The following is a 22,317-nucleotide window of genomic DNA, read 5'->3' on the forward strand; positions in this document are numbered from 1 at the left end:
TCAAATCCATCATTTCCTGAGTGAATTCCCCCTCGATGTTAATAGTATGTTCTGGATAATTTATATTTGGTAATTGAAGTGCTACTGGAGCACAAATCCAGGTGATGGTGTGTGTTGTACAAGGATGGCGTTAATTGCGTTGTTGGGTGGAATAGGAGATGCTGATTGAAGGTCGTCTGCATTCGATCGGTGATTCTTGTAGAATGTGGAATAATTGAGTTTAAATTAGTAGTTCATGATTCCTCAACACATATTAGTTAAGTATTCTCTTGTTGAAATGGAATTTCATATCGTGGACATTAATTGTTTTTAGATTTATCGTTTAAAAATGAATTTGTACATCCGGGGCTTGAAAATGAATTCTTGTATCCAGTGCCTGCAAATTAATTTATATAGCCAATGCTTGAAAATTAATTTTTAAGTGCAGTGCTTGCAATTGAATTTTGTTGTACTCGTTCTCTGGAAGTTCCTATGATGAAGAAATAATGGTCTTTTTTTTTAGTAAGCCATTAGTAATATAACATCTCGCCTCAACCACGGAAGTGGACTTCAGCCCTTCTCGAGCAATTCTTATTCAGCGATTCGAGAATAAATCAAAGTCACGACTTCGAATCGACTCTTTGAAATACCAGACACTTTCAGACGACGTATCCGTGTTCCGTGCAAAATTCCGGGGAAACGAAAGGAAAAATGAGCAGAAGGAAACGGAACTCGACTGCTGGGAGTTCGGAAACAACTTTGAACGAAAATGGCATGCTGACGTTATCCAATTTCGACATCGAAATTACGACTTCGAGCATCCTCGCGACCGGCGTTGCTAAACCGCAAGAACGTCTGCAGAGTCCCCTAGTTGCACAAAATATTTGTCCTATATTTTCTATATATTTAACGAAAATCGTACATTTTGTAAATATNATTTCTATATATGTTTATAAATTATTGAAACTAAATATGTCATTGAGATTTTCAACAAATATTTCAGATATCTTCGAATGAAATTTACAAGAAATCTTAAAAAATCTGTCGCTTGAGATATTTAGCAAAGATTACAAAGAAATATTTAGAAATTATTCTATGCTACTAGGGTCCTCGATGTAACGGAAACCATACATCATGTCCTCCTCTTTCCAAATTCTCGCCATCGTAAAATCATTCACCTTTTAAATATACTTCTTTAAAATATTGTCAAAAAGTCGAAATGTCATTCAAAAAAAATTCTTCTTGTCCATCTGCACTGTTGAAGAGTAACGTCCTCATAATTCAGTGATTTGAAGTTATTTGGAACTTCACTCGTGTTGCAGACATTGCACAATTAAATTAGTCCTAGTTTTATTGACATGACTACATTCGTAAAAAAGTGAAAATGTCATTAGAAAAAAAAAAAAACAGCTCATTTCCTCTTGTCCATTTATAATGTCGAAGAATGACGTCCTCATAATTCGTTGATTTGAGATTATACGAAATCTCACTTGTGATGCCCAAATTGCACAAGTAAATTAGTTCTACTTTAATTGGCATGGCTACATTCTCAAAAAAGTCAAAACGTCATTAAAAGAACATATTTCCTCTTGTCCATTTGTAGTGTTGAATAATGATGTCCTAATTAGATGACTTGAGGTTACGTGGAACTCTATTCGTGATGTATAAGTTGCACAATTAATTTCGGACTCCTTCTATTGGCAGTCTCAGTCCATGTAAATGGACACATACACCATAATTTGTAATCCGATTGCAATAGATGACATTATCGTTGGCACAACCACATTGACAAAAACGGGAGGCCGATATCGCCAGGACGTCCTGTGCGGTCGGAGTGCGGTCTGCATGCGTGCGAACGTGCTCCGTATTTATGTAATCGTCCTCGCTCTTCCGACACCTCGTTCTCCGCTAATTTGCTCAATTTATCTACGGTTTTTCCGGAAACTTGGCGTTGATTAGGTCGTCCTACGCCTCGCCGTTGAAATCTCGAGATTAAAAGCGAAACAATCGTTGCCATCTCCTTATCAGAGTCCTTACTCTGTCTCACTTTTGAGATTAAGGGACGCTTTTTATCTCGCCTTTAAATGATTAAATTAAACAAATATAAATATTAAAATAATAATCCGGAACAAGAATTATGAACAGGGATTAAACGAATATGTCTTTTTCATTAATTCCGAGTGCTTAGATTTCGATATCAATTTAAATATTCCGTTTTCAGGTTAAGGGACATCTCCCATCCGTGCTTAAATAATTAGAGGGCACCTTTTAATACTAAATAATGGTATACACATACTTTAACTTATTCATTAATTCCATGGGATTTTAATCGTATTTCTTATGAGTGATTGGTTACCACCGTCAGTGATGATATTTAATTTTAGACTCGAAATAAAAATTCCACTGAAACAAAGAAATATTTCGTTAATACAAACAACTATTTCGACTTGAATCAACTCAAATAAATTGTCATAATACCGGAGAAACGTTGCATTCAATTTATTCGAATTTCAGTCAAATAATTACTCTTTGAATTAACAAGATATTTATCTGGTTCGATGAATTAATTTTTCTCAGTGTTAACTTTTTCTATCGACTCCCAGTCTGTTCCTCCATCTTCCCCTTTCCCACAAGTATTGAGAAAGGGTTCCCAAGAGATTTTTTTTTCCGCTCCTTATCAGCCTCTCCAGAAGCCAGGGTCTCGTTAGCTCTTCGAGGACTTTTCTCGGATAGCAATGAGAGCTTATAATCGACGCGAAGCATGGAGAATCTTTGCCAAAGTTCCTAATCGAGAACTCGAAGCGTCTCTTTTCAGGGAGTCAAAGACCTCGATTCTCCAAATATTGTTTCAGCATGGGGAACCATGACTTCGGGTTACTTCGTGCTTCCAGCCCCAGTTGACCCGGGTTCATGTCGAACGACACCCTCTTCAGGATCAGGTCTCTTCTTTACGAGGAGCACTCGAGTACTCGTCGAGCTCGCGATATCGTGTTTGCTCTCTCGATTAGGAAGGATTTCCAACGGACCTCTTACCCCTCGTTTTGTCAAGGACATAAGGTGGAATTTCTCCCGGATATCCTCAGGGTATCGCGACTGAGCCAGATTAGTCTCGACCAAGAAATGAGCTCCTGGAAAAGGGGAGGAAAATTATATTTTCAGCTTTCGTGTAATCTTGAGCCAATGACTTTATCATTATCTCATTCTGATGATGTTATCGCGCGATTGGTCTTCTTTTATCGTTTTCTTTGTGTCGGATTGATTAGTAAGGCTTTGAAATCTGTCATTACGAAAAATTGATCTTATCCATCAAATCGTATTACTTTATCGAAATCATTAATTTTTTTAATTATCTTCCTTTCGTTCTGAAGAAGAAATATTTTATTTTCGATTTTCGAGCGATCTGGTCTTTGCTGGATGATGAGCAAGGTTTTAGAATCTTTCATTGTAATTTATTATCTTATTCCGAAGAAGAGAAATTATATTTTCATATTTCAAGTGATGTGGTCTAAACGATCTTAATAACATCCAGACAATTTGATCGTGTGGTCTTTTTCATTTTTCTTGCTGGATGATAAGCAAGGTTTCATAATCTTCTGTCGTAAAAAATATAATCTAATTAATTTAAACAGTTTACTTCCACTTTCTGGTGCCGATGATAAATCTGAACTGTGTATTTTTTCTATCGTTAGGCTGTTTTGTAGGTGTTAATAAGATATCTCAAGCAAGTGTGTCTGAATCAGTAGGAAAATATACGACGGTTTTAATGATGGAAGGATCTCGCGAGTTGAACCGACCAAGACAGTGACGTGCCTCACGTTTAGGATTACTATCATTTGTTTGAGATAAGCGATACTCCATTCATAGCCCCGACGTCGTTCTCTGTCTTCCTCCCAACCACCGTCTCCTTTTTTCTGATTCAGCGATAAGCTCCATTAAGGAGGTCGGTCGTATCCGGTCCCACGTTATACAAATAAATCCAGATCCGAATGTCAGAGTGAGAAAGAGAAAGAGTCGGGTCACTCGGGATTCCTTTGGGATTCCTTTGGGCAAAGGATCTGCCCGATGGATCGTGGAAAACCGCCTACCAATAAAACCTTATCACTCCAAACATTCTGCCCGACTTGCGCCTCGAACCGACTTTGAGGTGCACTTTTGTGTATCTAGGATCCTCGAAGAGGGGAGACTTGATAAACGATATCGTACGGAGAAGTCGTAAAAAGACACCATGGGTGTGTGTCTAGGATCGTTGAAAGACTGGAAGAAAACCATTGAGAGGAAGATCGTTAAGTAAAGATGTCCAAACACGAGCTTGATAAGAGAGGCGCGAAGTGTTTGGATCATTTCAGCTTATCAGGACCCTGACCACTGATCGCGGAATCGAGAGAATGAATTGTATATTTACAGTGAGAAGAAAAAATTCATTGAACCAAAGAAATGCTTCGTTAATGCCCAGAATAATTGTTTGACTCAAATAAATTATCATAATTCCGAATAAATGTTGCATCCAATTTAATCGAGCTTATATGAGTCAAATAATTATTCTTTGAATTAACAAAATATTTCTTTGGCTCAATGATATTTTTTTCTCAGCGTAGATGAAACCTCGTTTCTTGTTCTCGGATATGCCACACTTTTTACAAGTGTGGGGACCGACATGGTTATGCACGAAAATTTGTTAAGCTGCGATCATAGAGAAATCATTGCTAGACTGTATATATACCCTGAGAAAAAAACAGTTGGTTGACTCAAAGAAACATGCATTACTATAACAAAATCCTGCGATGTAATACGTCCAAAGAAATGTCAGGAAGAGTAAAAAAAATTCATTCAAATCGACGATGTAACTTTTCTTTTCAATAGAAAGATTCTTCACAAATTCTCGTTTTACTTATCGAAAATCCTAATTTCAAAAGTGTCAGGATAATTCTTAGGTGTTCACGAGTCATGTGTTTAAGTTTCAGACAGTTCGGTCTAATATCCTTAGAAAAAAAAATAGTGTTTTATTCGAATCGACTGGTTTGAGGAGAGTTTCACTTCACCTTAAAAAGCCGCCTTACTGTCGGGTTATTGTATTCTTTTTATTTTTATCATTTCGTTCTATTGGCGTGTCAAAATGGGATTCGCGAAAGTTCATTCCATGTCGATCTGTTTCTAGGAAACAGCGACGAAGGTGAGAAGGTGGTGGCAAGCGGCACCGAGGGCGGAAGTTCAGCCGAGAACACGGAAATGGAAGAAACCGATTCCTCGCGTCCTTGCAGCAATAATCTCATTTACGGCGAGGTGAAACCTCTGCATGCCACCAGCCCTCAGGACATTCTTCAAGAATGTCTTCAGACAAGGCCAAATTACCAGTCCGACTACCCCTTGGTGCTGGACAGGCCGAATTTCAAGAAGGATCTCAGGTCTCCCAAGGATCTGGAAGACGACCGGAAGGTCTGGGAGAGTAGCAAGAATCCCGATTCCAAGGAATATCCGATGTCCGGAGATTCCTGTCGAAACGATTGTTGTAAGATAATCATGTTTTTCATTCCGAGTCATTAATTCCGGAAATTATGGATTTTAATGCTCAAAATCAGGTGGAAATCTGCTGGAAATCCCGAGCAGACATCATTGGAAATCATTGAAAGGTTGTCACAGTTTTAAGGCTGAACGTTATTTGTTACCGAATCTTATTGTTGTTTATTATATGCAATCAAAGGCAATTGGTCCATAAAGAAATAAATCGTGGATTTATATGCTCGAAGTCACGTGGAGATCTGTGGAGTTTGCTTTTCAATTTTAAGATTAAAATCGTGTAATTTTGAATTTTGCGCTTGATGCCATGAAGGTGCAGTTTATATTTTTCTTTTTTCACGATTAAATCCGAGGGGCCACTCGTAAATCAGTGAAAACGAGATTCTTCTTTGCTAACCGATTTTGAGCATTAAAATCCACTATTTCCTGAATGAATAAGCCCTCGGTCGTAGCCCTGGAAACGCGATTTTGAAATTTGAAGATAAAACCGCGAAAATGAAATTTCAAATTTTGAGGTTGAAATCATGGAAACGGATTTTCAATTTTTAGATTAAATTCACGGCTACGAAATTTCTCATTTCGAGGTTAAAGTCATGCAGGCGTAATTTTGAATTTTGGGATTTAAGCCATGATTGGTGTAATTTTGAATTTTAAAATTGAAGCTTCGCAAGTAATTTGGAATGCTGTGGGTAACGCCTTGAAAGTGTAACTTTGTGTGACTGTAACTTTAAATTTTGAGATTAAAGTCCCGAAGGTTTGATTTTGAACTCTGAAATGAAACTTGCGAAGATGTAATTTGTATTTTCAGGGTAATGACTTTTTCTACGGTCCCGGTATTTCCTTTGAAATGATTGATTTAGTTTTCATTAATTCACAGGTGGCGTCGAAAGCGTGAGTGCAGAGGACATGGATCTTGTCGAGTCTGACTCCTCTCGTCCTTGCGGCACACATCCTGTCTATTGTGAGACGAAACCCCTACTCGCTCCGACTGTCCAGGACCTCTCTTCAGATTATCACCAGGCGAGGTCCAGCTACCAGCTCGACTGTCCCCCGATCGTGGACAGGACGAGTTTCCAGGACCTTTCGATTCCTCCTCGAGAGGATGACCGGAGGATCTGGGAAAACCTGAAGAAATCCGAGACCAAGGAATACACGGCCACCGCAGATTCCTGTCGGAGTGATTACAGTAAATGTCCCTTGTAACATTAATTTAATTAACGCACTAAGAAAAAATTTCATAAAAATTTCAGAACCAGAGAAATATTTCTTTGAATGGTAGCAATAAAATAATTCGTTAATCCGAAGGATTATTATTTGACTCAAATAAACTCGAAGAAATTGGATGCAACGTTATTCGGAATCGTGACAATTTAATTGAGTTCATTTGTTTCAAATAATTATTCTTCGAATTAACGATATATATCTTCGGTACTATTCAAAGAAATATTTCTTTGGTTCGATGAAATTCTTTTCGTTTCTTTTCAGGGTGAGGTCAACTTTCATGGGAATCTAAAAATGGAATAATATGTCGAAATTAATTTATATCGAGGGGTGAATTAAATATGCAATTAGTTTGTCAAGAGTTTTTGTCAAATTTCAGGTGGCATGGAAGGCGGCAGTTTCTCTAAAAGTGCGGAAACGGAAGAGACCGATTCTTCGCGTCCCTGTAGTAACAACCCCGTCTTCAGGGAAACGAAACCCCTGCACGCGAGTCGGGACGGCCCTCAGGAATTCCTCCAGGGGATGTCGAATTACCGATCTGAGTATTCCCTGGCCTTTGACAAGCCGAACTGCAAGAAGGACCTCCAGATCTCTGCCGACAGGGAGGACGACAGGAAGTTCTGGGAAAGCAACTCGAAATCGAACCCTAAGGACTGCCCCGTCCCTAGGGATTCCTGCGAGAGCGAATATCGTGAGTCCTTTAGAAAAGAACAGTCTTTAAGAAGAAAAATTCTTTATTAATATTTAGTATCTTTTATGCTTAAAAATTAAAAATGGGCATTCATTAAGGGGATAATTTCTGTTGCAGAACCCACGATAAAGCAGGAACCGGGAGAGTCGAAGGAGCAGAACAAGGATTGGGTTTGTCCAGTTCCGGAAGTCGAGGTCGGAGAATCCGCTACTGGAGAACCGCACGTTCGCGCAAGGAAAGACATCCCTCGTGGAACGAGGTTTGGTCCTTACCTGGGAAAATGGACTGGAGAGCCCTTCGACCTTCGCTATGCCTGGGAGGTGAGTACCTAAACCTTCAAACGAATTTTCCGAGGGACTATCAGAAAAAGCGATCTATTTCTTTGAGAATCGATTTGATGTCACGTGATAAACAATGCGATTCGGTAACAAATGACGTTTGGTTTTAAAATTGTGACGTTTCGGTGACTCCCAACGATTTCCACCTTTTTCTGCTTGCGATTTCGAGCCGAATTCCACGTGAACTCGAGCATTAAAATAATTAATTTCAATGATTTCTTGAGTGAATAACCCCTTGAAATTTCCTCTACATTCTTCCAGAACCGACATTTTCAAAATTACGATCCTCGCATGTTGATCATTCCGACCTTTCGTTTGAAAATTTCGCTCGTAAAATCCACCACCACTGGACTTTGAAAAAATGTCATTAAACCATTGAAATATTATGTTAATTCAAAGAATTAACTCGAATAAAAGTGGATGCAACCTTTCATCGGAATGATGATAATTTATTTGAGTTTATCGGAGTCAGATAATTATTCCTTGTATTATCAAATTATTTCTTTGGTTCAATGGAATGTTTTTCTTGATGTACCTCACGGTATTTAAATTATTCTAACATGTCTTTATATTTTATGATATTTTCTATACACCATGACTGTATATACCACATAATTATTTACATTTACATCATTATTACATTTACATTATTTACATGTGGTCGAATTATTTAGTTGTGATCTGGAATTTATATACTTTTTTGGAAAAGGTTTTTGGGGGAGCAGAGATTCTCTATTTTTCCCCTGATAGGGGACGGACGGATTCACACGCGAATCTGTTCGTCGATATCATCTCGAGGAGAGTCGTCGAACCGTTTGAAAGATGATCGATCTGTTTATAGTCGAGCTCTCTAGAAATGCTCGGTTCGTCCCGACGCAGTCGGGTTTCCGATCCCGCTGCCATAATCCTGGGGTATTATCCGGCAGATGCCGAGGACAGACTCGTCCTCGTTCTTCGACAGCAGCCACCTGGTGGCATTGCCGTGCCGAAGGTGTCATCCGCGTTGACAGATTCGTCAATTTTCTCGCTCGCACTTTTCCTCTGTTCCGCCTTTTCTCGTACGAAGCCGCCGGTTTTCCACGAAAAATCGCTCTCGTCCCGCCTCGATCTTTCCTCTTCGGTGCTCTTTCGACGGCCGATGAAGAGATTTAAAGAAAACAGTGCTCGAAGTCACCTTCCGTCCCTGCTGACGGATTCGGGGATCCCGACTTTGAATTTCCAGCCTTTTTCGCCACTCCTTTTCGCCCTTCTTTTATCTTTCCGCGGGTAACCTTTAAAGTACAGGATGAAAATTCTACGGATATTCAAAGATCTGAATTTAAACTTGGAAGTGTTAATTTTAGACGTGGAATATTAATTAAAATCCCTGCAGGCGAATTTGGGGATCCCGATTTTTGAATTTCAAGCCTTTTTCGCCACTCCTTTTCGCCCTTCTTCTATCTTTCCGCGGGTAACCTAAAAAATACAGAATGAAAATTCGACGGACATTGAAAGATTTGAATTTAAACTTGGAAGTGTTAATTTTAGACGTGGAATATTAATTAAAATCCCTGCAGGCGAATTTGGGGATCCCGATTTTTGAATCTCAAGCCTTTTTCGCATTCCTTTTCGCCCTTCTTCGATCTTTCCGCAGGTAACCTAAAAAATACAGAATGAAAATTCGACGGACATTGAAAGATTTGAATTTAAATTTAGAAGTGTTGATTTTAGATGCGGAAACCTACTTTTGAATTTCTACATTTTTTGGCACTCCTTTTCGCCCTTCTTCTATTCCTCCATATTAACTTAAGAAGTAAAAAATGGAAATTCTTTAGAATTTTAAAGGCCTGAAATATACAATTCGATAAGTGTTAATTTCATATGTGGAATTTTAATTAACAGTTTTGCCGGCAGTTTCGGAAATCAAAACTTTTGAATTTCCACCTTTTTGCGCCACTCCTTTCCGCCCTTTTAACCTAAAGAAGAAATAAGAACTTTCAGGAAATTTAAAGACCTGAATTTAAAATTTGAAAAATATACCGTTCGATAAACATTGGTTTTAGACGTGGAGTTCCAATTAACATTTCTGGTTTCTCATTTTCCGTAAAACGAGTTAAATAAATTGCCAAGGAGTGCCGGGTAAAGCGGAAGGGAAAGGAGAGAGGGTTGTCAATGGAAGCTGTATAAAGTTCGGTCAGGTTGGCGGGATTGATTTGGTTGTTTGTAATCGGTGGGACAATGGATTTCGTTGATTAAGATACCTTTAAAGGAGAGAAAGAGTTGAATAATTCAACTGGGAAGTTTCAGGAAACGTATTTCTGTTGGAATTAATATGCTAGAAACGTTTCAGGAAGGTATCTCGGGTAGAATCTATTTGGAGTGGTTCGGAGCCGTCCAAAGTCGTCTGAAGTAGTTCGAAACCGTCTAGAATGGTTTGGTAGAAATGGTTCAAACTCGTCTGGAATTAAGCGAAATGATTTGGAACTTACTCTGATAATCTGAAATGACCCAGACAGTCCGAAACAGCCAAAAAGAGTCCGAAACAGTCGAAGAAATAGTCTCAAACAATCCGAAACAGTTCGAAACAATTTGAACCAGCCCGAAAGAACCCAAAAACAGCCTAAAAAAGCTCGAAATAGTCCGAGACAATCCGTAACAATTCGAAACAGTTCTAAATAATCCGAGACAATCCGTAACAATTCGAAACAGTTCTAAATAATCCGAGACAATCCCATTCGATCTGAAACCCAGACGAAACAGTTCTAAACAATCCGAGACAATCCGAGACAATCCGAAATAATCCGAAATAATCCAAAACAATTCGAAACGGTTCTAAATAATCCGAGACAATCCGTAACAATTCGAAACAGTTCTAAACAATTCGAGACAGTCTGAATCGGTCCGAAACCCAGACGAAACAGTTCTAAACAATCCGAGACAATCCGTGTCGGTCCGAAACCCAGACGAAACAATTCTAAACAATCCGAGAGAATCCGAGACAATCTGAAATAATCTGGAACAATTCGAAACAGATCTAAACAATCCGAGAGAATCCGAGAGAATCCGAAATAATCCGAAACAATTCGAAACAATTCGAAACAGTTCTATACAATCCGAGACTATCCGAATCGGTCCGAAACCCCGGCAGGGTCAGTCCGAGTGACAGATATGATAGCAGGCAGGAGCGCATGTCGCAGTGACAAAATGTAAATGACGTCATCGATCTGCGCCGACAAAAAGCAGTCGTCGAGCCAACTGTCGCGAGTTCCCGATTACGGGATCGATTAATGCGAGCTACCCCCTCGTCTCGTCGAGCCCGATCTATCAACGGGGCGCTCTCCTCTCGTTCTCACGTCCACGTATCCTTTTTCCAAAAATCTCGCGAACGTTAGCAGGTACCCCGTTGCGTAATCCTTTTCTCGAAATCTGAGAGTAAAGGAAAAAAAGAAAAACGAGGAGAGGAAAGTCCCAAGGGTCGCGCGAATCGAGACTCGATCGCTCCCAATAACAAAACCCCGTGGGCCCTTTTTTTAATCCTTTTCTCACATTCCGGAAAAAAAGGGAAGAAAAAATACCGGGAGAACGAGAGACGGGGAGGAGAGATGAAGCAAAAAAATCAGGATCACCCCTCGAGAACGCGATATAAAGTCTCCACCCTAGTTTTGCCCTCGGCCCATCATCGGAAGTGTGGCCAAAGTTTATTCCGAGACCTTTTCTCCCGGAATCGGGGAAACGGATTCGCGGATTCATTGTGGATCGGTTTGGGTATCGACATTACCCCACCTGCCGCGTTTTCGGGGCTCGGTCTTTTTTCCTTTCCCTTTTTTTTCACCTTTTTTTTGGTCTCGATCCGCGGGTGTGACCCCACCACTGGCGCTGCAGGACCGAGAAAGACGTGTGTGCTCCAAAGGCCCATGACGCGTAATGGGACGATGTGGTTCGCCTTCGTGGCAACTAAACCAATCTTCGGCTTAGCTCATTCAAATGGAACACTTTTCGGGCTGTTTGTCGAGAGACTGCGCCCAATTTGTCGAGACCGCTCGCCTTCTGGAAATCCGACCAAATGATCAGTCGGCTCTCTTTCTCTCCGATCTTGGAAATTGGCTGATTCGCCCCGACCTGTGGCGGGACCATTAAAAAAGTGATCCAATTTGAACTTACCTTCTCACGTCACGAATTCCCGCTTTGTGATTATTTTCCAGTGGAATTTTTATTTTCAAATGTGGCAAAATTTACAAATTCTGACTATAATTTATTTTTTATAGGGATTTTTATTTTAAAATATGCACTATGAACTATACGAATTCTGGCTTTACAATTTCTTTTTTTATTGGAATTTTTATTTTAGAGTGCGCATGACAAACTGCGATTCTTTTTTGTTACGAATTTTGTATTTTCGTGAATTTGTTTTTCATTAGGATTTCTGCTTTGAACTGCACGCGACTAACTTTACGAATTCTCCAATTTTACCAATATTTACCTTCGCCAATTTGTATGATCGAAATAATTATTTTAAACCGTACGTGTCGAATTTTATGAATTTTCGATTTACGAACAGTCGCCATGAACCAATTAATTCGTAATGCCAGAAACTACCTAAACATATAAATACGTGAATTGGGTGTGTACAATTTTCGTGTAATTGGGTTCCTTAAATTTATCAGCGGTGTTTACTTGACATCACTATTAGAAATGATAGATCGGGGTGTTTGTAATTTTTTTTCTATATTTTTTGCGGGGGTACAGACCAGAATAGAAGCGATTTATGGGCACGAGGCTTTCGAAATCTCACGTCGGATTATAACTGTTAGCATTTTTTCCACACGATTACCATGTCCCCCTTGTCCGCGAACTGCTTTTCTGGTTAGCCAAGCGTCTGTTTTCCCGCAAAAGCGTCTCCCATCTGCTTTTTCGTCAAATCGTGCGGAAGGCCTGCGGCGACGTATGCCACTGACAAGTTATGTATCGTGCGCAAATGATAGGTTGCGTAAAGACCAGTAATCATTTTTGAAAATTCCCCGAACAGTGTGCCGAGCTGACTGATAATCGATCAGCGACCAATGCCCAACGATTACACCGAGAAAAAAGTGTCACGGAACGAAAGAAATATTTTATTAATTCAAGGAATAAATATATTTGGCTCGAATAAATTGTATGCAACGTTTCGTCGCAATCATGACAATTCATTAGAGTTTATCCGGATCAGCTAATTATTCTTCGAGTTGACAAAATATCTTTTTTTGGTACTGTTAGAATTTCTTTGGTGCGATGAATTATTTTTCTCGGTGTAGAATCGGTGGGAAAAACTGTCTGGACGAAATGTCAGGTACGATTTTCCTTTCTCGGCAGGTCATTCGACGGTATTCTTCGGGATTGGTCTTTATTTAAATCGATCTTTTCCTGCTCGAGGAACTTGTCAATAAACGCAAGAAACGTGTAGGGTTACTCTGGCGGCCATAATGCCTGCCGAGCGGCTCTTGCGAATTTTTCCGCATTTAAATTTCGGCCGAGCACCTCCTCTCGCCGCTCTCAGAATTGGCAGGAAACAAGTGACAATCAAAGCTGCGGGGATCTTTATTGTCACCATGTCAGGGCCTTGACGAGCCCTGGATGTCAAAGGACCCGGACGTTGGTCATCCGTGGCCAGTCCACCGGTCAAGATGGCAGAATAAGGGACGTCCATCCCCCTGACCTCCTTGATACACCTTGATTTCTCCATGAGAATAACTACTGATTTTTTCGAATTTCGGAAATGGTCCTTTCTCATTTTTATATTCCTTTTTCGGCTCGGTCCATTGACTCGTCACATAGACGGATCAATGTGAATTTTACTTCCTTAGTTCTCAACGAGTCGTCCTGGATCGACGGATTCGATTCCTGATTGGTGATTGACGGGAACATGAGACATGTTAGCCAATAAAAACCGTTCTAAGAAATATCAAGATAAGTGTAAATTGATTTGAACATTTAATATGAATTATTTGCGAGTTATTCTTCAACCGACAGCGTCATAAGACTTCTTTTCCTGAGTCTTGTTCACTCTATTAATTAATATACATTATACATGTATTTCTTTTTTCACAGCCATCATGCCGAAAGGTTTTTCTAATCTCAAAGCTTATTAATTCATTTGAATTGTGTATGTATTTCTTTTTAAACCAGCATGATGCTGGAGGGTTTTGAAAATCTGTAGGCAGCGCTTATTAATTGAATCGATTTATGTATGTATATTTAATAAGCCTTGCCATATTAAATAATTTTCACATTCCTTCGACGTTGCTCAAATTTGTCAGACAGTTTATCATGCAAAGTGGCGTCTTTTTATGTGCCGAAAACTCATCCCTTGCAACCTTCCGAGGCAGTCCCAAAATGGCTGCCTGCAGACATCCTTATACGCGAATAATGACGCGAATATTCGGGCACAAATAGCGATATGCACCAGTCCGCATAAGTTAGCCCGATGCAGGCTGGACGACTAACTAGCCCTTTTCTAGAGATCGAGTTTTTGATTGACAGTTTTCTCTCCCCGCCTCCCTTTCTCTCGAGTATTATATTAACATAAAGATATGATACCTGTACAGGTAACGGGGTAGGCCGCCCTGTGTATTTTGACATTTAAATTCACTAGCCTTTCCCCGCCGAACCCTTTCTTGTCGAATTTATAATTTAACCTCATTGACGAATAGCCGGTTTCATTTCTGGTTGCGCAATTTCGTGTAATCGAGACGCCTTCAGGAAAAAGAAATTACATGACTGACTTTCGATATATTTTATAATATATATTATTTGAATATTATTTTATAGCTTCTACTTCTCTATTTAGGCATTTTTATTAAGGAATGTTTACAGAGATTATTTTTATTAACTCCATGAATTCGAGGGAGACTAATGTCACACCTAACCTAACTATTTTTAGTGGACGCTGTATTATGCATTATTTATGCGAATTTATAATTTAACTTCATTCACGAATAGCTGGTTTCATTTCTTCTAGCGCAATTTCGTGTAATCGAGATGCCTTCAAGAAAAAAAAAATTATATGATTGACTTTCGATATATTTTATAATATACATTATTATTTGCATATTATTTTATAGCTTTTACTTCTCTATTTATGCATTTTTATTAAGGAATGTTTACAGAGATTATTTTTATTAACTCCGTGAATTCGAGTGACACTGATTTCGCGCGTAACCTGTTTTTAGTGGGCGCTGCGTTATGCATTATTTATTAATCCGTTTTTGGACAATGGTCGGGAAAATTCGGGATCGAAAATGTATCTCCGTATCGGCCTGATAAATCGTCACGTCATTAAGTTGGCGAACTGCTGCAAAGGGGCATAAGAGACACGTGTTGCCCTGACCCTATCGGTTCAAGCTCATCGTCACCGTCGTCAGCATCCCTCGTGGGGTCGTCCCGTTGGCCTTCAACACCCTCCCTGTTCCGAGACATTTGCGTCTAAAATCACGATAGGTCTCGCTGGGTCTCTCTCTTGATCCCAGTCCTGCATATGCGTCTCTCTTCGTCGCACTTCATAAAGTAACGCGCACGGTGTCTCCTCCATCAGAAACTGCAGATTTAAAATAATCTCGAAAATAAAATAAATGATAATAATCGGTAACCTTACAAATTTGAAAATATCGAAGTAATCTATCATGCCACGTGTTACATCTTTTTAATTAATATATACAAGGAAATTAATTATGGAGTTCGATTATTTCGTTATTTGGAATATCGAGTTCTCCATCAAATCTATAAGTCGAGGCGAATCATGATGATTAACGTTTTCATTATTTATATGTTTATTTGATACATATCTTTGCATCAAATATGTGCTGAATATGTATGGCGAAGTATAAGAATTAATTGTTTATACTGTTCAAAAAATTCATAAAATCTATACACTTTTAGNTTTAAACAGTGTAATTACTTATAGTACGCAGTTTTGCGTCGAATATATGCAACGAAACGAATTATCTCGTTAGACCGACACCTCTCTTGGCATAATGGATTTTAATCACCTCCGCTAAGTTAATTTGTAATTTTCTATAGACTCCATCTCGCGAATTATCTTTCTTTCCTGCCCGTTGCGTATATAACGCGATTTTACGCGGTGATGCTGTGGAGAGTCTCTGTCCCTTGTTCTTCACACTCTCTGATTCCGTACAGGAAGCCGTTCCCGACTTCGCAGGACGTGGAGACTTAATTGAACTTGTTCGCAACTCATAACGAGAAGTCGAGTAAGTGCTCCGGTTATAATTTACGGGAAACAATTCCGTCCTTTGATGTAGACCCTCGATTGTCCCGGGCATTCGAGTCACGGGGCTACGTGCCTGGACAACCCCCCGTTCCCTTATGAAACCCCTCTAAGATCACCCCCTCTTTTACGATGACACCACCTTGTGTGGGCATTTCATCTCTGTACATAATTAATAAGACATTATCGAATTAAACACAATTCGGTGAATCGAAAAATACAGAGATCCACACGAATTTTGTTTACATACATCCTTGGAAAGAAATGTCTTTTTATAATTTATTATTTCCCTCTTCTGATATGATGACACCACCTTGCGTGAGCGTTTCATCTCTTTAGATAATTAGTAAGGCATTGTCGATTTTTAACACGATTAGGTACAAGGGAATTACAGCGATCCGCACGAATTTTGCTCACATCATCTTGTGAACACTTCGTGAACATTTTTTAATCAAATTAATACGTAATGAGACATTTAAAATCATAGTTTTTGACTGACCCTGTATAGACCATTCTAAACAAGAAGAAATTTAATAACCACGCTCACATCATATCCGTTTACTATTTACAGAAATTTTTAAACAAAATAGGGAAGTACGTGAACACCTTAGTACGATTTGGTATATTATTCTTTATTTCGATGACATGATTATACCCTGAGAAAAAAACGTCATTGAACCAAAGAAATATTTTGTTAATTCGAAGAATTCAACCCAAGTAAATTGTTATAATTCCGAAGAAATGTTGCGTTCAATTTATTTAAGTTTCTTCGAGTCAAATAATTATTCTTTGAATTTAAAAAATATTACATTGTCACCATTCAAAGAAATATTTCTTACGTTCAATGACATGTTTTTCTCAGGCTCGAATATGACAAACGGAAATCGGCCTCCTAATCTGGACATAACCTCCAATTTCCTCAATTTGGAGGTATGTCGGAAAGATTCGCACGCTCGTCACTCTTCTCGTAAACTACGGGGTTGGGCTTGAAACTGTTGCGTGGGCTGACGGATTGTGCACATAACCTTGCACAGCATTGCCACAATGTCCGAACTAATCAGGAAGGGAACGGGAGCACTTAAGTTGAATGTACACAGGACGATATCAAACCTCAGGTCTCTCCGTTTCTCTCTCTCCTTCTCTTCCTCCCTTTCCTTCCCTCCTTCGTGTGTGCTTTGGACTATTGCCTTGCATTAATCAAGAGCGACGCAGCAGCGCCACGTTGCGTTACTCGCGACGGGTCTCGCCGGAACTTCTGCGGTCCCACCTCGGAAAATCGATCTCGAAATGCAGCTAAACACCTTTTCGAAAACGAACCAGAGAGAGGTCCTGGAATATCGGAGCGAGGAACCTAGAGAGAGATCCTAGAATATCTGGGAACCGATCTCGAGATAACATCAAATTCCACGTGGAAAATGAAGTCCGTGGGAGAACTCCAAGATGGCCGAAAAAACGTTAGATTCGATGAATCATAAGTTGAGGATGTGTTGACTTTGACTTTCTTTCAGATCCATTCATAGAATGGAAGACATGCATGTCTCGTGATTGCAGAATTAGAAATAAGAATTCTTTTTAAATCTAATTAAAATGCACACCGAGAAAAAATGTCATTGAACCAATGTAACAATTTGTTAATTCGAAGAGTAATTATTTGACGCAAGTGAACTTGAATAAATTGAATGCAACATTTATGCGGAACTCGAGTCAAATATTTATTCTAGGAATTAACCAAATATTTCTTTGGTACCATTCAAAGAAATATCTCTTTGGTTCAATGGATTTTTTTTTCTCAGTGCACTTGCACGGTTTTCAGTATTTTTTATTAATCAATTTTGAAGTTAATAAGGAGAATAAGGGAGAAGAAGAGGTACAGAGGGATATTTTGAAGGACTTAAGGTAATATGAAAGGGTCATTCTATATATATAAAACGTTAAAATGATTATAAAACTTTTCTCCAAATTGGGTGCACCGAATCATTTGAAACTGTAGCACGTGAATATGAAGGCCCTATGGAAGAATGCGATGCTCATGAAATTTCATTTTTCAAGTAAAATGTTTCTTTATTTATCCTAGATTAGAACCAAAATTACATTTTTTGTGAAAAATGAAAATTCACGAGCATCGCGTTCTTCCTTAGGGCTTTCATAATCATGTACTGAAGTTTCAAATGATTCGGTGCACCCAGTTTGGAGAAATGTGTTATAAATATTTTTACGTTATATATATAATGACCCTTTCATATCACTTTAATCTCCTCGTTTAGGTAATCGCGGTTTTTACCTTCGGGGTTGCAAGATCAGGGATCCGCCGTCAAGAACAACCCCCAGGGTGGAGCAGTCGAAGGGAAAAACAATTTTCCCAAATTTTCGGGTAAATAGGCCTCTAATGATCGATCATATAAGAGACTGGGGCTGACTCGGGATAATTTATACCGTTAGATACATCGAGGGTAGCTTCCCTTGGGCGCATTTAGGGAGCGCGTTGTGCTCGAGGGTGGCATCTGCTGCACGTTAGACACGGGTCGAAGGGCAGGGTTCTCCGTGTCATTACTTACATTACTTTCTCGACACGAGTCAAGTGGGTCAAGAGCACTTGCGAAATCATTGACAAAGGACACGAAGATTTGCATCCCTCGCTGGACTGTCTAATTCATGCCATCTTTCTATATAATAAAACTTTCGCTCATACACTGAAACAATTTGAATTAAAATGATCTGATTAAACGAAAATCATTTTTTTTTAATCATGCTCATTTGGATAAAAGAACAGAGTTTTGGTAAAAAGAATATGTAATTACCCCAAAGAAATATTTGTTTCTCATTCAAAAAGATAATAATATTCTGGAAATTTCTTTAAAGCTGTAACGCTTTTTATTGCAACAAATGACGGTGAAATATTTCATTTGATCTTATGAAAGAAATGGTTTCTTAGGTTTGAAAACATATTTCATCTCATTGAAATGAAAAAAGAAATGCCCTAGTAAAAAAGATTCGTTTCCTTTCAAAGAAATTATTTCTTTGAAATAATATCGACTTCTTATTTGATTATTTTAATATATGAAGTTTTCTATCAAGTGCAGTACATCATAATTGAACATTCGGTATTTTTAAGTGAGGACTATGTTTCCTTGATCTTATGCTCCATTCAAAGAAATAATTTCCTTGAAATAAAAGAAAAATTTTTGTTCCCAATATTCGTCGCGTACGGAACATAATTTAAATAGAAATATTATAGAATTCATGAATTTCAGATAAATATCGATAATCTGAAATTTGTCAGGTGCACATTCTTCAGGTAATGGGGACAGTCGTGAACCTAAATGAAGTATCGAGAAATAATTAAGCGTTTACAGCCTAATTTAGATAATATGGCGGACCCTCCGCGGGACAACTGCTCCGACGAGTTCCTGGATTAACCGGGCTCTCGTCGTCGCAATATCCGATTTTACGGATTAATTAAGCATTAATTAAGGCAAGAGGCACGCAGTCACCTGCACCTCCCAGTGCCAGGGGAAATTAAGCAAAGATGTCGCCAACCTAACGCGCCAACTCTGTTTCTCGCCCGATATTCGCCGGGGATGGAAGCGACTCGCTGCCTTAGACCATGCCGTGCCGGGAATCGTAAACAGCCTGTTTATTTAAGGGATGTTATTTAGGGGATGATAATCAACTGCCGTTAAGGACCCGGCGTGGAAACTCCGGGAAATGGCTCGCCAGTTTGGGAAAGTTGAGCACTTCGGGAAAATGGCGAGAAGGCGTCAATTTACAGGGGCGGGTTTTGGGAGAACGCTCAGAACGTAAGACGCGTATCCACGCTATTAGTCTATTAATTTACAAAGTGCTTTGCAAATTAGGGAAAGGTAATATCACCAGTGCGTACATGTACCGAGAAAATGACATTTGCATAGATACGACGCGGAAGATTGAAAGTTACTTGGTACGACATTTTCTCCCTTCGATTGTCAGCGAATAAAGCCGAGTTCCTTGGTGATGGTTAAGTTAGCCAAGATTATATGAAATCTTTTTCATTACATAATTTCGATTGAATAAAAGCCACTCCCTCCCTGAAAAAGGCCAGATCGGTCAAATCTATTTTGAACGACTTTTTGTTACGGGATTTCCATAGAATAAAATAGACATTCTTCCAATTGGTGATGATTAGATTAGTCTTCTTCAAAATTTTAGATATGCATGTGGCCTGAATTTATTAAATCTCGCGGTTGAAATATTTAGAAAAATGTCTAAAATTCTCTCGGCATCGTCCTCGCGCAAGTTTTTCGAGTCTCGGGGACTCGTGGTCTCTTTGTTACCGCCATTAGCGTTTAGTGCGAGAGATCGATCCTTCAATTGGGACCAGGGTGAGTCTCCGTAGAAGCTGCGGATTGGAGGACCTGCTGCGTTAGCTAAAAGCATTTTTGCGTCGGCCATCACCGGCCCATCATCCGCCATGGGTCGGTTTTTATTCATAACTTCTCGCCCAGCAAGTTCGCCCATAGCGACCTCGATATACCATCGACGTCCAGCGAACTCGACAAGGATATTGATTCTGGGTTCATATCACAGATTCTTATCCCGAATCCTAATCTGAAGCGCCACCAACATGAGACCTCACTTCTTACAAAATCACGACTGATTAAAAATGGCCAAAATCATAATGTTATGTAAATTTGTATACCAAGAACCAGGATTTTCTTTCTCAGTGAACGCGTCGACTTTTTAAATATTTCAAGTGACCTCAGTAGTCAGAGTTGCCCTAAACAAAAGAAAGGACTAATTCGCAAAATTTCTTCGGAATTACAATTTATTTGAGTTTATTTAAGTGAAACAATTATTCTTCGGATGAAGGAAACTATCTCTTCGGTGCCATTGCGAGAAATATACCTTCGACTGCAGGAATGTCTTTTCTCAGGGTGTTAAATGATTTTTTAAATGCCTGAAATGATCTCAGTAGTTAAAGCGGCCCTAAACAAAGAGGATTCCGCAGATTTCGTTATCTCGGTTCCTTTTTACATCCTCGAAACAGCTGACCAGGATGGTTGCGTCACGTTATCACGCCTTCCATCACACCTGTCCACGTCAGGAGGCGTTGGAGGATCCTTCCGACTTTGTCCTGGCGCAGGAGATCTTTCCGCGAAAGATAGGTCCTGACCTATCTTTTAGTTGATCCTACAGGACTCGTCGCACAAGATGACAATCGGCAGGGAAGCATTATCCACCCGCAACTGGGCAAGCCGGTCTTTTGACGATGACACGACGTGGAACGTTACCGATTATAAGGGACCATTGAGGCCAGGTTGTCTGGCTCTGATCCTGCCAGGCGTTCATCCTTCGTTCGGCATTTGGGCAAAATCTCGCCAACCTTTCGACGAGCCTCTAGTGGATCGGTTTTGTTGGAGGTGTGAGGTTTCAAAGGAGGCGATCGGGGTTTTGTTGGGCGCCCCATGCCGAGCAGGACCGTCCAACCGCATGTCCTGCTCATCCGGTCAGGTCTTGGATCCTTCCAAAGATGGCGATGGTCCTGGCTTCTGTGGCCTGGTCGTTCTTCGACATCTCTTTTGCCACCCTTAATGGCCGTTTCACCCTGCTCAGCTCATCTTAACGTCTTCTTTCTCGCCTTTAATGGCCGGATGCTGCTCGTTAGTTTCCCTGTTTACAGCGCGTGCCCTGAAGAGGTTTTGGGATCTTTGGATCTGGTCCTTTTGGAACTAATGGGGAAATTAATTAGAAGGGATGAAATTAAGTGTAATAAGTAATACTAAAATAAAGTGTAATAACTTGTAAAATTTAAATGCACTGAGAAAAAAGACCAGTTAACTGAAACAAATATAAATTTCTCACATATTTATCGTTGTGATGAGTCTTATATAACTGAGAGAAATAATTATTTTGTTGAGAAGAAAAATTGACGTTGATTTAAAAGAACTTTGTTTACTCAATTTGACATTTTTTTGGACTTACTTGATCGCAGGAACTTTTTTATCGTAATGTATATTCCTTCGAGTTACTCAACTTTTTTTTCTTAATGTGGCTGTTGTACAATGGCTTTGCAATTGCAGGTTAATTCTTTCATGGTATTTTTATTTTATAGGTAGAGTCTGTGTTCCGTTTAACAATATGATTCAAGACGAGTGTTTTATTGCTAGAAGTTGTACATACTTAATTTAATTTAATGCTTATTTTTAGGGATTTCTTTGATCATTCCTGATATACAGAGCGAGCAATCGAAGATCATTATTGAACATAACTTGAGGAATATTTAACCGATTGTCAAGCTAAGAAAAAAGAAGTGGGAAAATTGAAACTGCGCGTCTTTCTTTTTTCTTCTTTTAATTGAAAGA

The 22,317-nt window shown here is 39.4% G+C and overlaps 1 protein-coding gene across 1 annotated transcript in view; it reads left to right on the plus strand.

The window, feature by feature from the left end:
- The first annotated feature begins 5,174 nt into the window (after positions 1–5,174).
- Positions 5,175–22,317, plus strand: part of LOC105694537 (MDS1 and EVI1 complex locus protein EVI1) — a 39,431-nt gene continuing 22,288 nt past the window's right edge. Inside the window, exons 1-4 of the mRNA XM_012415313.1 lie at positions 5,175–5,485; positions 6,371–6,679; positions 7,094–7,405; positions 7,523–7,725. Of these exons, the coding sequence (XP_012270736.1) occupies positions 5,206–5,485; positions 6,371–6,679; positions 7,094–7,405; positions 7,523–7,725 (1,104 nt within the window). The 5' untranslated portion in view covers positions 5,175–5,205. The remainder of the gene's footprint in view (positions 5,486–6,370; positions 6,680–7,093; positions 7,406–7,522; positions 7,726–22,317) is intronic.

The sequence above is a fragment of the Orussus abietinus genome, unplaced genomic scaffold (genome assembly GCF_000612105.2).
Source record: "Orussus abietinus isolate OABI.00-Male unplaced genomic scaffold, Oabi_2.0 scaffold53, whole genome shotgun sequence".
In the NCBI taxonomy this organism is placed as follows: Eukaryota; Metazoa; Arthropoda; class Insecta; order Hymenoptera; family Orussidae; genus Orussus; species Orussus abietinus.